Raw genomic sequence first — 18,073 nt, 5'->3', positions numbered from 1 at the left:
CACTTTATGAGGTAATTACTCTGGAACGCTTCAACGGATCCCCCTGATTCTGAGACTGTTTTTTTGTGACATATTGTACTTCATGATTGTGGTAAAATTTCTTTGATATCACTTGTGTTTGATTGTGAAAAAATCGGAAATTTGGCGAAAATTTTGCAATTTTCAAACTTTGAATTTTCATGCCCTTAAATCAGAGAGATATGTCACACAAAATAGTTAATAAATAACATTTCCCACATGTCTACTTTACATCAGCACAATTTTGGAACCAAAATTTTTTTTTGTTAGGAAGCTATAAGGGTTAAAAGTTGACCAGCGATTTCTCATTTTTACAACAAAATTTACAAAAACATTTTTTTTTAGGGACCACATCTTATTTGAAGTGACTTTGAGGAGCCTTTATGACAGAAAATACCCAAAAGTGACACCATTCTAAAAACTGCACCCCTCAAGGTGCTCAAAACCACATTCAAGAAGTTTATTAACCCTTCAGGTGCTTCACAGGAATTTTTGGAATGTGGAAGAAAACAATGAACATTTAACTTTTTTTCACAAAACTGCTACTTTAACCTCAAATTTTTAATTTTCACAAGGGCAGCCAGAAAAAATGGACCCCAAAATGTGTTGTGTAATTTCTCCTGAGCACGCTGATACCCCATATGTGGTGCAAAGCCACTGTTTGGGTGCACGGCATGGCTTGGAAGGTAAGGAGCGCCATTTGACTTTTGGAATGGAAATTTGACTGGAATGGATAGCGGACGCCATGTTGCATTTGGAGAGCCCCAGAGGTGTCTAAACAGAGGAAACCCCCAACAAGTGACCCCATTTTGGAAACTAGACCCCTCAAGGAACTTATCTAGATGTGTGGTGAGCACCTTGAACCCCCAGGGGCTTCACAGAATTTTATAATGTTGAAGTGTGAAAATAAAAAAACACATTTTTAACACAAAACTGCTACTTTAGCCTCAAATTTTTTAATTTTCACAAGGGCAGCCAGAAAAAATGGACCCCAAAATGTGTTGTGCAATTTCTCCTGAGCACGCTGATACCCCATATGTGGTGCAAAGCCACTGTTTGGGCGCACGGCATGGCTTGGAAGGTAAGGAGCGCCATTTGACTTTTGGAATGGAAATTTGACTGGAATGGATAGCGGACGCCATGTTGCATTTGGAGAGCCCCTGAGGTGCCTAAACAGAGGAAACCCACAACAAGTGACCGAATTTTACAATCTACTCCTCTGTATAAATTAATCTAGTGGTGGGAAAATAAGTAGATAGGTAAATGGTCACTAAACCCATAGATGAATTCCCACAGAGGTGTCATTTCTATAATGGGGTCACTTCAGGGGGGATTATGCTGTTCTGGCACTTTTCAGAGTACCAGAGCTAAAGAATCCCCCCTGAAGTGACCCCATTTTGGAAATGAAACCCCTCTGGGAATTCATCTATGGGTTTAGTGACCATTTTAACTCAATGGATGATTTCCAGAAACAAGCACGCAATGGAAGGTTTAGATTCTGGAGAACCCCCCCTGGAAATTAAGTGAGCTCTACTCGAATGTGTCATTCACTAAATGAACCAAATGTTTGAATGACAAATTGGGATACATTTTTACAGTTTAAAAACGTGGTTCTGTGTGGTAGATTTTAAAGCAGTCAGTGACGCATAAGGCTGGCAATGATGGGCATTGTGGGCAATAGTAGCGGGTATCACGCCTCATTCCTCTCTTAGTACATACACGACATCTTTTCTGGGGGTTCCTTCTTGTTTCCGTTGCTGGAATAAGTGCAATAAAATGTCGCTCAGTGAGTCTTTTCACATCCTCAGATTCTAATGGATGAGCGGGGCTAACACTTTGAAAGACAAGATTTTCAATTACCTTTTCTTGATAATCAAGAAAAGGATCTGAATTTCCTGCTTTTTTGTACAACACAAAAGAATTGTATGTGGCCACCTGAAACAAATAAATAACCAACTTTTTATACCAGGTATAGGACTTTCTTGATACCTAGTATGGCTGTAGAACCTGGTCTGCAAGGTCCACACCCCCCATGTGTTTGTTGTAGACAATGACTGACACAGGTTTTTGCTTCGGAGTGGTGGATCCTAGTTCTACAGTGGCCCTTGTGGCATCTGTGTGGATCGAGCTGAGGACAAAAATATCCCTCTTATCCCTATATTTCAGGGCAAGCAGCTCTCCATTGCGTACAGCCCCTGACTGCCCCTTTTGAAACTTTTGGTTGACCAATGGTTGTGGAAACCCCTGACGGTTTTTACGGATGGTCCCACAAGCCCCGATGTTGTGTTCAACCAGACTTTTAAATAGGGGTATGCTGGTGTAATAATTGTCCACATATAGATTGTAGCCTTTTTGAAAAAATGGACTTATCAGCTCCCAAACAATTTTTCCAGATGTCCCCAGATAAGTAGGGCATCCTGGTGGGTTTAGTTGGCTATCTTTCCCCTCATATATGTGAAAAGCGGATGTGTATCCGGTTGAACTTTCGCACATTTTATAGAGCTTTATTCCAAACCTTGCCCTTTTAGATGGGATAAATTGCTTGAGGTGCAGTCTTCCTTTGAATTTTACAAGGGACTCGTCTATAGAAATATTTTGTGTTGGGGTGTAGAGGCTTAAGAATTTTTCTGACAAATTTTCAATGATGGGTCTAATTTTATATAACCTTTCATGTTCTGGGGCATTTCTGGGCAGGCATTGACTATTGTCGTTAAAATGCCAAAACCGCATGAGCATTTCATAACGGGTCCTAGGCAGAATGACTGAAAACATAGGGGTGGCTTGAACAGGGTGGTTGGACCAGTAGGATCGAATGCTCGGTTTTTTAACAAGCCCCATGGCAAATGTAAGTCCTAAAAAATTTTTTATTTCCGGGACATTAGTTGGTGTCCATAAATTTGCCCTAGCATAGTAAGATCGGAGATTCTGGCTTATGAATTGGGACGCGTATAAATTTGTTTGCACGACAATATGCTCTAGCAAGCTGTCTGTAAAAAACAAATTAAAAAAATGAATTGGTCCAAAATCTTCCACCTCCACATTTATACCAGGAATGGCGTTGAAATCAGGGCTGAATGGAGCAGCCGAATCTGAAGCCTCCCATCTGGGAAATGCTAGATCATGTGGCAACGCACCTTGTACACTGGCGTGCGCCAATTCACTAGTAGCAGGGACAGCGCTTGTACTGGGCAGTGTTCCCTGATTTGGAGACGTTTCTCCAGTAGCGCTATTTGCCCCTATTGCTGTACTGGTCCTTGGGCTTGAGGATGGAACAGAATCACTGCTCATTTCTGGGCTCTCAGTGTCGCCGCTACTAAAGCCCTCAAAATCCATATCTCCATCTGAGATTGCGCTGTCATCAGTGTCAGAACACAGCAGGGCATACACCTCTTCTGCGGTATAAGTCTGACGGGCCATTTTATTTTTATATTTTTTGACTGGACTGAACGGACCGGACTGAAAGGACGGGACCGGACTGGACTGACCGGACTGATCTGACTGACTGATGTGACCGGACTGACTGACTGACCGATCTGACAGGACTGACTGACTGACAGATCTGACAGGACTGACAGGACTGACTGACTGACAGGACTGACAGGACTGACAGGACTGACTGACTGACAGGACTGACAGGACTGACTGACTGACAGATCTGACAGGACTGACTGACTGACAGATCTGACAGGACTGACTGACTGACAGGACTGACTGACTGACAGGACTGACAGGACTGACTGACTGACAGATCTGACAGGACTGACAGGACTGACTGACTGACAGATCTGACACGACTGACAGGACTGACAGGACTGACCGGACTGACAGGACTGACCGACTGACAGGACTGACCGACTGACAGGACTGACCGACTGACAGGACTGACCGACTGACAGGACTGACCGACTGACAGGACTGACCGACTGACAGGACTGACCGACTGACAGGACTGATCTGACAGGACTGATCTGACAGGACTGATCTGACAGGACTGATCTGACAGGACTGACTGATCTGACAGACTCACTAACCCTAACTCTTATTTTTTTTTTTATTTTTTTTTTTTAACTTTCACAGTGGCAAGGCTGACAGCTCTTGTCACACTGTTTCTCCTCTGCTCTCTCACTGAGATCGGAGGAGAAACTGCATTTATCAGGCAGATCGCCCGGGAAAGTTTGTTGCTAAAACAAACTTCCCTGGTGATCTCTCTGATTGGCTGGTGTGACGCTGACATCATCGAGACCTGAGCCAATCAGGTCTCGATGATGTCAGAGGTCACAGCACCGGGATCCCCGCCGCTGACAGGTATGTGGGGGGTCCCGATCGCCGACCACCGGCTGTCCCTATCTTTTAAATGCCGCGATCGCTATGGATCGCGGCATCTAGAAGATAGGAACAGGTTAACATCATGGGGACCTGATCCAATCAGGTCCCCATGATGCCACATGTCAGAGCCATCGCTCTGAACCGGTACCGCAGCGCTAGCAGGACCCTGGGGGTCCTGAGCGCTGCGGGACCACCCACCGTTTTTAAACGTCGGCGCTGCACAGAGCCCAGGCAGCGCCGACGTTTATGTACAGTGGGCGGTCCTGAACCGGTTAAACCCTTAGTGACCAATAGATGTCTTTTTACTGACCTGCGATATAAGAGACTAGCGTTCCCCGACAGGTGACCATCCTGTAACTGACAGCTGTACATTATAGCTGACAACTTGCTCCATCAGCCACGATCAGTGTTTGCACCAACCATGGCCATTTAACCCCTGAGAAACAGTGTGGGGGCTTGCTCTTTAACCTCATCGGCACCGTGAGATCTTGATTGTGTGGTCCTGATGTTTGCCATGACAGTTCTTGGCCAAATAACTGCCTTAAGCCCCCGTCTCACATAGCGAGATCGCTGCTGTGTCACGGTTTTGGTGACGCAACAGCGACCTCACCAGCGATGTTGCTATGTGTGACACTTTGCAGCGATCAGGCCCCTGCTGTGAGGTCGTTGATCGCTGCAAAGTGTCCTGGACCATTTTTTGGTCGTTGCCCTCCCGCTGGTCAGCACACATCGCTGTGTGTGACCAGCGGGAGCAGCGATCAGGCTGGTAACCATCGGGTTACTAGGGGCACACGTGCACCTAGTAACCCGCTGTTTCTCATGGTTACGAGCCTGCTAAAGTGAGCGGTAACCTCCCGCTCACCGTAGCAGGCTCGTAACCATGATAAACAGCGGGTTACTAGGTGCGCGTGTGCCCCTAGTAACCCGATGTTTACCATGGTTACCAGCCTGATCCTGCTTCAGCAGGCTGGTAACCAGGAGCAGGACATCGTGGAAAGATTCTTTCCACGATGTCGCTGCTCCCCTGATCGTTGGTGAGCCTGCCTGTTTGACAGCTCACCAGCGACCACATAGCGATGCAGCAACGATCCCTGACAGGTCGTATCGTTGTCGGGATCGCTGCAGCGTCGCTAAGTGTGACGGGGCCTTTAGAGCCTGCCGGCTATAGCGGCCTGTGTAGAAGTTATCAAAATTTAGGTGGTAAAAATAAACTTTTCTATTCCTGTCATGCCACACTGCATTACTATCTGAAAAGAACCAGTAGGCTTAATGGACTACTTGAAAGCAGTTTTAAATACGTTGAGGGGTGCGGTTTTTAAAATGGTATTTTTAAAATATATTGCGTGGTTTCCGATATTTAGGACCCCAAAGTCACTTCAAAACTGAACAGGTCCCTATAAAAATAAGTTTTGAAAGTTTCCTTGGAAAAATTACTGCTACATTTTTAAACCTTCTAAAATGATAAGAAAAAAAAACAACACTTTACAAATGGTGCTAATGTAAAGCAGACATGAGGGAAATGGTATTTAATGTTTTTGTGTGGTATGACTATTGGGATAGTCATTCAAAATTTTAAAATTGCTATTTTTAAAACATTTGTCAACTTTCTGATATTTTTATGAATAAATGCAAAAAACATATCCACCTAAATTTACCATTATTATAACGTATAAAGTGTCATGAAAAAAAAAATCTCAAAATCACTGGGATATGTTGAAGCATGTTTTTACGGACACCATTTAGGGAAGATACTGTTTTTATCGCAATGTTGCAGTAGCCAAAAAATTCCGGCGTTTCGAATTGCTCTCTCATTAAGCTGTTTGTCATATACAGTACAGACCAAAAGTTTGGACACACCTTATTTAACCCCTTTAAAGCCCAAGACGTACTAATACGCGTCAGTGCCCTGGGCTTTAAGAGCCTGACCCGTATTAGTACGTCATCGCGATCGCACACAGGCTGTGCGGGCGCGATCGCCGCCGGGTGTCAGCTGATTATCACAGCTGACACCCGGTACTATGTGCAGGGAGCGGTTCCGCACCGCTCCCGACACATTAACCCCCACAATGCTGCGATCGAAATCGATCGCAGCATTGCGGTGGCTAAGAGGAGGTGATCGGTATACTCACCTCCTCTTCCGGCCTCCAGCGCTGTCTGCCGGGGCTTCCCAGGTGTTGCCATGACGACCCGATGTCGTCATGACAACATCCGGGTCACCAGACAGCAGGAAGTTTGATTGGACATGCGCAGTGCATCTCCAAACAATCTTCTCCCTGTCCAGCGCTGACTGCCTGCATGGCACAGGGATGGTGCTCAATCCCTATGCTATGCAGGCGATAAGAATAAAAAAAAGTGAAAGTCCCATAGTGGGACAAAGTAAAAAAAACTCCCAGAAAGTGAAAAAAATAAAATTGTAACAATATTGAAAAAAAATAAAAAAAATAATCCACTAAAAATAAAAATATAATGTACCCATCAATAAATATTATGAAAAAAAAGCAAAAAAACATTAAAAGAACACATATTTGGTATCGACGCGTCCGTAACGACCTGACCTATAAGACTGTTCCACTAGTTAACCCCTTCAGTGAACACGGTAAAAAAAAAAAACGAAGCAAAAAACAATGCTTTACCACCATACCGCCAAACAAAAAATGGAATAACACGCGATCAAAAAGACTAATATAAATAAAAATGGTACCGCTGAAAACATAATCTCGTCCCGCAAAAAACAAGCCGCCATACAGCTCCATCATCCAAAAAATCTAAAAGTTATAGCTCTCAGAATAAAGCGATGCAAAAAAATTTTTTCTATAAAATAGCTTTTATTGTGTAAAAACGCCAAAACATAAAAAACGATATAAATGTGGTACCGCTGTAAACGTACTGACCCGAAGAATAAAAAAGCTACCTTATCAATTTTACCACACGCGGAGTAGAATAAAAAAATGTAAAAAAAAACACAATTCCTGAATTGTTGGTTTTTGTTTATTCTGCCTCCCAAAAGCTGGAATAGAAAGTGATCAAAAAATGTCACATGCCTGAAAATGGCACCAATAAAAACGTCAACTCATCCCGCAAAAAACAAGCCGTCACATGACTCTGTAGGCCAAAATATGGCAATGCAAAAACTAGATTTTACAAAATATGTGTCTTAGTGTGTGACAGCTGTCAATCATAAAAACCCGATATGATTCTGGTATCGCTGTAATCGCACCGACCCGAAGAATAAAGTAATCTCATCACTTATACCGCACGACGAACGGCGTAAAAAATAAACGCTAGGGCTGGGGTTGGGGTTGTGCTAATGTTAGGGTTGTTTTTGTTTTTCAAAAGTAAAAAAAAAAAAAAATTACAATATGGCAACTAGTGTTGAACGCGGGTGCTCGAGTCTCCGCCCCATATGCTTCGCGGCCAAAAAAAACCTTGCGGGGATTGCCTGCCATGCACGAGCGATCCCCGCATGTTTTTTTTGGGGTGTCTAATAACCGTGAAACATGCGGGCGTGGGACTCGAGCATTTCATTTGAGCACCCGTGATACATGGTGCATACCTGAGTACCCGATGCAAACTCAAGTAGCGAGCACTTGCGCTCTAAAGTAATGACAACTTATTCAATATGATAACCTAATGTTATCAAATTCTGTGTCGCACCTCTGGGTTCAAAATGTTCACTATACCCCTTAATAAAATCCTTATAGTTTTTTTCACAAATAAAGTGTGAATGTGCAATTTTAATAGTCATGAAAATACAGAAAAATCTTTAAATGAGAAGATGTGTCCAAACTTTTGGTCTGTACTGTATATATATATATATATATATATATATATATATATATATATATATATATATATATATATATATATATATATATATATATATATATATATATATATATATATATATATATATATATATATATATATTAGTACAGACCAAAAGTTTGGACACACCTTCTCATTTAAAGATTTTTCTGTATTTTCATGACTATGAAAATTGTACATTCACACTGAAGGCATCAAAACTATGAATTAACACATGTGGAATTATATACTTAACAAAAAAGTGTGAAACAACTGAAAATATGTCTTATATTCTAGGTTCTTCAAAGTAGCCACCTTTTGCTTTGATGACTGCTTTGCACACTCTTGGCATTCTCTTGATGAGCTTCAAGAGGTAGTCACCCGAAATGGTTTTCACTTCACAGGTGTGCCCTGTCAGGTTTAATAAGTGAAATTTCTTGCCTTATCAATGGGTTTGGGACCATCAGTTGTGTTGTGCAGAAGTCAGGTGGATACACAGCTGATAGTCCTACTGAATAGACTGTTAGAATTTGTATTATGGCAAGAAAAAAGCAGCTAAGTAAAGAAAAACGAGTGGCCATCATTACTTTAAGAAATGTAGGTCAGTCAGTCCGAAAAATTGGGCAAACTTTGAATGTGTCCCCAAGTGCAGTTGCAAAAACCATCAAGCGCTAAAAAGAAACTGGCTCACATGAGGACCGCCCCAGGAAAGGAAGACCAAGAGTCACCTCTGCTTCTGAGGATAAGTTTAACCGAGTCACCAACCTCAGAAATCGCAGGTTAACAGCAGCTCAGATTAGAGACCAGGTCAGTGCCACACAGAGTTCTAGCAGCAGACACATCTCTTCAACAACTGTTAAGAGGAGACTTTGTGCAGCAGGCTTTCATGGTAAAATAGCTGCTAGGAAACCACTGCTAAGGACAGGCAACAAGCAGAAGAGACTTGTTTGGGCTAAAGAACACAAGGAATGGACATTAGACCAGTGGAAATCTGTGCTTTGGTCTGATGAGTCCAAATTTGAGATCTTTGGTTCCAACCACCGTGTCTTTGTGCGACGCAGAAAAGGTGAACGGATGGACTCTACATGCCTGGTTCCCACCGTGAAGCATGGAGGAGGAGGTGTGATGGTGTGGGGGTGCTTTGCTGGTGACACTGTTGGGGATTTATTCAAAATTGAAGGCATACTGAACCAGCATGGCTACCACAGCATCTTGCAGCGGCATGCTATTCCATCCGGTTTGCGTTTAGTTGGACCATCATTTATTTTTCAACAGGACAATGACCCCAAACACACCTCCAGGCTGTGTAAGGGCTATTTGACCAAGAAGGAGAGTGATGGGGTGCTACGCCAGATGACCTGGCCTCCACAGTCACCAGACCTGAACCCAATCGAGATGGTTTGGGGTGAGCTGGACCTCAGAGTGAAGGCAAAAGGGCCAACAAGTGCTAAGCATCTCTGGGAACTCCTTCAAGATTGTTGGAAGACCATTTCTGGTGACTACCTCTTGAAGCTCATCAAGAGAATGCCAAGAGTGTGCAAAGCAGTCATCAAAACAAAATGTGGCTACTTTGAAGAACCTAGAATATAAAGACATATTTTCAGTTGTTTCACACTTTTTTGTTAAGTATATAATTCCACATGTGTTAATTCATACTGTTGATGCCTTCAGTGTGAATGTACATTTTTCAAAGTCATGAAAATACAGAAAAATCTTTAAATCAGAAGGTGTGTCCAAACTTTTGGTCTGTACTGTGTATATATATATATATATATATTTTTTTTTTACTGTATTCAATAGTCCCCTAGGGGACTTGAAGTTGCGATCGCATGATCACTTGCGCTATACACAGCAGCTCCTATGAACACCAGCCATGGGCTGGTTTTCACCAGAGGATCATAATGACAGGCATGTGGGTCATCAGCAGACCCTCGGTTGTCATGACAACCCATCGGCGCCCCGCGATCACATCATGGGCACGCTGTGGGGCGTATGGAATGATGCGCCTCTCTGCCGCTGCATGTTAAATGCCATTGTCAGAGATTGACAGTGGGATTTAAAAGTTTATCAGCCACGTGTGGAGCTCAGATTCACCCGCCGCTATTAAGAGGCACATGACAGCTGATTAAAACAGCCATCATCTGCCAGGAAACATGCAGGCTCGGGGTGCGAGCCAGTATCAAAGTCAGGGAGCCGGCATATGACGTACCAGTACGTCACGTCCGCAAGGGGTTAAATTAAAATCTGTCACAACGTCAAGTGGGCAGTTTTTGCTCTTATTTTATACTTGCTGGTCCTGATTATTCCATTTCTTCTTTTTTTTTTTTTTTTTTTTTACTTCCAGAGATAGTCTTTTTATTTTGTGCTAATTTTTCTGGTCTTTACTGATAGGATATGACAGTATTAAGTTGGGTTGTATTTTTAGCCTTCTCTTTGAGCAACGCCGTCTTGGTTAAGACTATAAAAAGTAGCACTAATTTAAAAAACCAAACCGCACTAAAACCGTATTGTGGATTTAACCAGGCCAAATTTTTAAAATCCGACATGTCACTTTATGTGGCAATATCTCTGGAATGTTTCAACATTTCCCTGTGACTTTGAGATAGTTTTTTTCATGACACTTTATGTTAATGGTAAATTTAAGTAGATGTTTTAGGTTTATTTAAAACATTAGAAATTTGAGAAATGTTTTTAAAAAATTCGCAATTTTCAAATTTCAAATTTAATTTAGAGTTACATCGCACAAAAAAAAGTTAATAAATAACATTTACCTCATGTCTGCGTTACATTAGCACCATTTGTAAAATGTGCTTTTATTTCGTATTAGTTTGTTAAAAATGTAGCAGCAAATTTTCATTTTTTTTCAAGGAAATTTACAAAAAAAATTAGGGACCAGTTTTGAAGTGCACCTTTATATTTGGAAACCATCAAAAGTGATACAATTTTAAAATAACACCCCTCAACATATTCAAAATGACTGTTTTGTAGTCTATTAACTCTTCCGATGCTTTTCACGAATTAATGCAAAAGTGGCATGACCGGAACAAAATTTTTTAATTTTACCACCTACATTTTACTAACTTCTGAACAGTCCACTGTAGCTGACTTTAAGGGTATGTGCCCACGATGCGTCCAGGCCTGTGGCCCAGACGCAGCGGAAGAGCCGGCGGTGGCTTCCGCTTATCTATACAAATGAGTGGCGCTATTTTTTAATTTTTTTTCACATGTGAACTTTCCTCAGAGGTTAGGTCTATGGGGAAAGTCCGCATGCGGACCCACAAAAGGAATTGACATGCTGCGGTCTGGAAAGACGCACCACACGTCAGTTTCCGTGGGTGATCCGCAGGTGCACATAGACAAATAGTGGACATGGGATTTCTACAAATCCCATCCACTATGCTGTAACATCTGGCTGCTGCGGGTTTGACGCTGCATAGACACACAGTGTCAAACCCGCAGCAGCTCCGGATCGTGTGCACATATCCTAAGACCATTATTTGGCCGTGCATTGCAGTGTCAACCATCAGGACCACACAACTATGATTTCTGGGTGCCAATGGGGTTAAAGAGGGAGCCGCCATACTCTGTTAACCATCTAGATGTTGTAGTCACTATTGACCTCAGAATCTAAGGAGTTTAACAGCCATGGTTGGTGCCAGCTCTGATCGTGGCTTATGCAGCAGGGTGTCAGCTATAGAGTACAGCTGCTGAATTATCACCCGTGGGTGGATGCTATTCTCTTATAGCTCAGGTTAATTAAAACACAGTAATTAAAAAAAAAAGCTAAAAAACAGAATACTCAGTGTAGCCGCAAGAATAAACCAAGAGTATAAATTGCCCACTTCGGAGCAGGCGACAGGTCCTCTATAAAAGGGCTCCCTGCGTTTTAGGTCAAACACAATTTTTGATTAGCAAGGAGCTGAGCCTGTCAGTCAAGTATACCCATAGATTTAAGGTGCCTTAGCTCTTCTCCATGTGCTGTGCCCCTCACTGTTTACCAAGGGACAGCCCCCTGTAATTGGATGAGCTAATGCTCATGTGAAAATACATCTAGATGCTATTTCACTGTATGCAGAAAGCCACATATAGCTGGTAGATTCGTTTACACTCATACAATCTTTACTTTAAATTGAAAAGCCAACAAGATAGAAGAGGACAACACAGATTACTGGCTGATTTCTATTTTAGGGGCATTTACAGATTTATAAGATATATATCTGATGCAGAAAGAAAATAAAGAATAAAGCAGAGTATGTATACGATTCCTGGGTTTAGATCAGAATATCCTTGTGAATACATACTGCATCTACTCACTGTTGCACTCGTCACAGGCGTAGATTTTTCCTTCTAGTGCCTCCGTCTCGGTGAACTTAGCCAGCATCTCAGTCAGAAGGCAAGGTCGCTGGGAGGCAGTCTCCTTGCCATTGCAGTGATACCTCTCAGGAAACTCCAGAGACAAGTCCCAGAAGGGTTCTATGGTGTTAGACTTATTATCACAGGCAAGACAAGTGACCTGTTAAATAAATACAAAGACCTTTGTTCAGTGAAGCATAGAGATGCAAAGTCTTGCATGTGACAACATACAAAAGCCAATGGATTGAGTGAGTGGATGCAAAGAAGAGAAAGTAGAAATATTTCCATTTTATTGCCCATGATTGGGATTTTGGCTCCCAAGTATTGAACACAGCCTAATGCCAGTGGATTAATTGTGATCAGCAGTAAATTCTCCATGAGTTCAAATAATATAATAATAATAATATTATTATAGGAAGAAGTTGACAAGGGGCTGTCAAGCGATCTCAGGAGTGGTTTATCTGATCTAAAATAATAGCATTGGACAAAGGGTCCATAAAACATCAGATTGCCAACACGCCTGGAAAAAAAAAATTACAACATAAATATAATAGTTCATATTTATTACTTAGTTTACACCAGGTTAATGCTGTAAGCTGAAGCCCAAAAAGTTGCAAAACAGCTGTGGTTTGGTGCAGAGATTTCATTTTCTGGATTTAGAACAGTACAAGATGTGTCAAATTTATAAGGAGGCAATCACCCTTTTATAAACTTCACGCTTTTTAATCCAAGGTCGCTTGTATAGTTATTACACCAAAGATAGTCTCAGGAAATCAATGTTTTAGTTATCCTAAGGGGCTACATGAAAGACTGACCGTTGTCGAGGGTTAAACCAATAGGATGACATTAATTGTGCTCAATATAAATATTGCTATGTTACTTTATATTAATTTTATCGCTTAATATTGAGCAGTACCAGTATAATAACTAGCAGTATTGCTACATGTTACTATAGGGCTCAGTGTAACATGTATTCTTATCAGTAGCCGCCAATCATAACCATATAATTAACTGCTTTTTATAAGATTTATAAAAAGCTGTAAATCATACTGCTCCAGTTATTCAGCTCTTGAACTTGGATAAACAGCTCCACATGCGGTATGATGGTCCCCACAGCCATGTCAATAGAGTAGGATGGTCCCCACAGCCATGTCAACAGAGTGGGATGGTCCCCACAGCCACGTCAACAGAGTGGGATGGTCCCCACAGCCACGTCAACAGAGTGGGATGGTCCCCACAGCCACCTCAACAGAGTATAATGGTCTTCAAAGCACAGGAACAGCCACCAGGGCCCGATATTGCCTGTATGCAACAGTTTGCCCAGGTCTTGATTGGAGTATACAACTGCTGTGGGGGAACTATCTTTAGCAGACAGCAGATGGCGCTGTGTCCTGGATAGACTATATTGTATGATCGCGCTCGTTTTCTTTTCCGGTTCTTCCTGTAATCTTATATGTTATGATGCAGATAATGGTTGCAGTATGTTCCAAGTAAAACAGTTCATTCTCCCACTACTTCTGAATGCAAGATAAATCTTCTGAAAGCAGAAATCTGCACCAATATAATTAGAAATTTGTTGCAGCTGCCTAACTTTTTGGGTATTATCTATTAAACACCAAAGAAGCTGCCAAAGGAATTTAACACTTTCCTATTCTGTCCACTTTTGTAATAAAGACATTTAAGGAACAGGGCACCCAATTTCTGATGTGACCCAAGAAGCCATGTTCATGATGCTTTGGTATATTCACAAATTACGGCCATTTAAGTTTCGTGAAGTCACGATGGAACCAGAAAATCAATGGGGGCTTTGTTATGGGGACTTCACTGTGTGAATGGCATAGTACAACTCTCAATGAAATGCGTGCAATAATCAAGCTACATATAAGACCTTTCAAACATCCATGATTTTACACATAAAAAATGGTCTAAGTGTTCTGGATCCAAGTCTCATCTGTGTGTATCCAGTGTTTCAGTTTTTGACATCATTTTTTAATCAGTGATTTTCAGGTATAGAAAATAAATAGTTTCTCCGGTCCATTACACTGATAATCACAGACAGCACACAAACTTTTTCATAGACCCATGTAATTTTGATCAGTGACTTCAATCAAAAACAGACATATCGCCATGATTATTTTGCAAACATACTGTTCTCAAAGCATGGACATGTGAACAGTTCCATAGATGTTAATGAGCACGTGTTCTGTGAAATCACAGACATTAAACGTACGCGACTCATGGACTTCTGAAAGAGGCCTAAAACTGCACCAAAGAAATTACTGACAGATGCCCTATCTGAACCCACCCCAAACCCATGTTACTCTGCCAACCTTTGTTGATGCCCTGGTTTACACATTCAAATGATGTAATTGACAGGAACATATTCAATAGCACATGAAGTAAGAAAGCTTCTCATCAGGGTCCACCCAGAGAAGACTCTTCGAATCCTTTCTGCACAGCATCCACCACACACAGAGTATTCACCCGGCACCATTCCTAGAGCAACATCTGAGCATCACACAAGCTGACAACAGCTGACGACAACATTCCCACACTATATCCTCTTATCTGACCAGCTGCTGCTCTCCAAGCAGAAGAGAGGAAAAGGACACCTCCGATAACAGAACATAGAATGGCACATGCCAACATGGTGGTGGAAAAGTATTCCAGCACACGTCAGGGTACAACTTTCTAATTCACACGGTTTAATAACTGGAGAGAGAGGCCTAAGGAGGCTGGTTAATAGGATTCCTGGATATCTTCCACAGAAAGAAAGAATTAGGATGTAGCAGAGATTAGAAGCTTGCGCGGCATGATTTCATGATGATAAACTCTTTTAAGGGCATGTTTAAGGTATATTCCCTCATCTACTGTATCCTCACCCTTCCCTTATAGACTGAGCCCTCGCGGGCAGGGTCTTCTCCTGTATCAGTCACTGACTCGTTCTGTTCAAGATTATTGTAATGGTTTTCAATATGTATACCCCTTTTCACATGTAAAGCGCCATGGAATAAATGGCGCTATAATAATAATAATATTTCCACACAATAGTGTGGAAAATCAGCTGTGTATTAGGCCCCCTTCAGATTGCGTTCTTGCCCACATTCATTGGTCCTGTCGGGGCTTGTGGCCGAACCACCCAAAAAAGATTCAGGGGTATACGCCGACAGGGTCAGTAACTATAATGGTGCCGACAGTCACAGTGCGCTGTGCCATGCATCATTTTCCCGCGCATACACCTACTGGAGGCGGATACTCAGACACAGTCTACTACGTCGTCTCAGTGTCCGTCTCCAGTAGGCATGCGCGACAGAGCACACGTTGACTACCGGCACCATTTTAATCTATGGCCCTCATCTGCGTATACGCCCAAATCCTGTTTTAAGGGTGGTTTGGACACAAGCCCTAACGTGAGCCACTGAACATGGGCAAGAACACAGTCTTACAGTAAAAGCATTCTGGATGAGATTTTACCAAAATCGGCAGCAAAAATGGATCTGATGTCCAGATGTTCAATACATAGCATACGAAATTATGTTACAGATTTATTGCAAAATCTGTGGGAAATCTGCAGCACCTTTATGGGTTCTGTATTGTTGCTTGTATACTTGGAAGTTGTATAAAGCCACAATATACTGTGTGTATGATGCCTGAGGTTTACCTCTCCAGCTTCACTCCACAGGCACAGACAGAGAATGAACATTTAGGCATCGATCCATCATTTGCGGGGTTTTTTTTGTTTGTTTTAAGTCACTTTCCTTTTTTGTCTTGTAGTATTAGTTGCCGTTTTTGGCACCAAATTTATCAAAATGGAGCAAACATTTCATGAATTTGGCACCAAAAAACTATGGTCTTTCATCTTACCTTGTTTTGTTTTTTTTGTTTTGTTTCTTTTTAAATAGAGCTTGATCCTATCTGCCCATATAATTGTAGGATTTTAGCCCAGGAGAGGCATCATGTTAGGTTTAGGGTTCCAACAAAGAGGTACGCCTTGTTGCTGGCCGTTTGGCTCACATGAATTGGCCAACTTGTGCGCTAAAGTACCTTCATTTTTTTTAACTTATTTTCTACAGCAGTAATGCAGTTCCAATTTCATATATTTAATGTTTACATACTATAGTTTCAGAATGCAGCTTTAATTTGTTAGTTATATAGAGGGGCTCTCTTAGCTTGCACCTGTTCACACTTGTCTTTTTCGGTTTGGAAATGCCGATCAATTTTATTGATATTTAAAGCTGTTTTGCTGACATTTGGGCCAAAAGTCACAATAAAGCTCCAACATTTTGTTGCACTCAAAAATACAAAAGTAGGCGACTGTAGTGAAGTTGGGACAGATTTTGCAATTGATTAAATCAGGGTATTTATTTTACTCACTTATATAGCGCCATTAATTCCACAGAGCTTTATCTGCACTGTCCCCATTGGGGCTCAATCTAGATTCTCTACCAATATGTTTTTGGAGTGTGGGGGGAAAACAGAGAACCTGGAGGAAACCCACGCAAACCGGGGAGAACATACTAACTCATCGCTGGTGTGGTCCTTGGTGGGATTTGAACCCGGGATCCCAGTGCTTCAGGCCTGCAGTGCTAACCACTGAGCCACTGTGCTGCCCATTATATATGGAATTACTAGACTCCACCGACAAAGTGGAAAACAAAGAATAAAAAAAGCCACTCCAGGCAAGCACATATAAAAGACTTTAAAAATGGCGTAAATAGAATAAAAAATTGGGTTCAAACAAAAAGGAGGGCGGTAAACAGACAAAACAAGCACAAAAGCAACGATGAATCAGGGCCTTACTGCAATGAAGGAGAGGAAAGAAAATATTACACAAGACCCAAAGTAGAGAGCTTAGACACAGCATTGCTGGCTGCTCTACACATATAATTACATCCATATCCTAAGTAGTGATTGTGATCTAGGGGTTGTAACAATAGGGTTTTCTGTACAGCTGAACAATATATTTTGGAAAAGTTTGCAGTCAATCATATTATACCACAATCCTCAATTATTAAAATAATGCTTATGATATAAAAGGCTGCAATCTGCCAGATTCCTCCAGGCCCAAATCCAAGACAAATGTAGTGTGGGTAATCCATAATTACTGGCATAGTGATCAGTCTAATTCATTCAGAATCTACGATCATGGAAAATTATGACGCATACCTATCCTAAAGTAATATATCCGTGTAGAACAGAAGTTCAGATAAAACAGCAAATATTTCGCTCACCAGTGAGTATTTAAAAAAAGACAATGCAGGTTATATATAAGGGGGCAAATAGGACAAGCCAAGCAAATCTGGCTCCATAAATCTGTGATCCAATGTAGCACATTTCCATTAAGAAGTATGGGTGTCATTTTTCATAGGCCATTAAAGAATCACTCTGACATTCATTTATTTTTACCGCTGGAGTAGTGTCACGAATCTAAGATCCCTACCCCTAGTATTATACTTACCAGTTGGAGACTTCATCTGTTCAGGGCGTAGCTCCGGTCGTCTTCTGCAGTTTGTGACCTACCAGGTCCCACCAGTGCTTGCTGGGTAATCCGGAAGTCACTACTCAATGCAAG

At 41.8% G+C, this 18,073-nt stretch overlaps 1 protein-coding gene across 1 annotated transcript in view; it reads right to left on the bottom strand.

Annotated features, from left to right (window-relative positions):
- The window catches only part of USP44 (ubiquitin specific peptidase 44), a 34,190-nt gene that overhangs the window by 4,481 nt on the left and 11,636 nt on the right, over window positions 1-18,073 (bottom strand). Inside the window, exon 3 of the mRNA XM_073650689.1 lies at window positions 12,463-12,661. Coding sequence (XP_073506790.1) covers window positions 12,463-12,661 — 199 coding nt within the window. The remainder of the gene's footprint in view (window positions 1-12,462; window positions 12,662-18,073) is intronic.

This window comes from Phyllobates terribilis, unplaced genomic scaffold (assembly GCF_046119375.1).
Source record: "Phyllobates terribilis strain yellow unplaced genomic scaffold, ASM4611937v1 Scaffold_11__3_contigs__length_659146591, whole genome shotgun sequence".
Classification (NCBI taxonomy): domain Eukaryota; kingdom Metazoa; phylum Chordata; class Amphibia; order Anura; family Dendrobatidae; genus Phyllobates; species Phyllobates terribilis.
The sequence above is the reverse complement of the archived record's forward strand: the minus strand, read 5'-3'. Positions and strand labels throughout refer to the sequence as shown.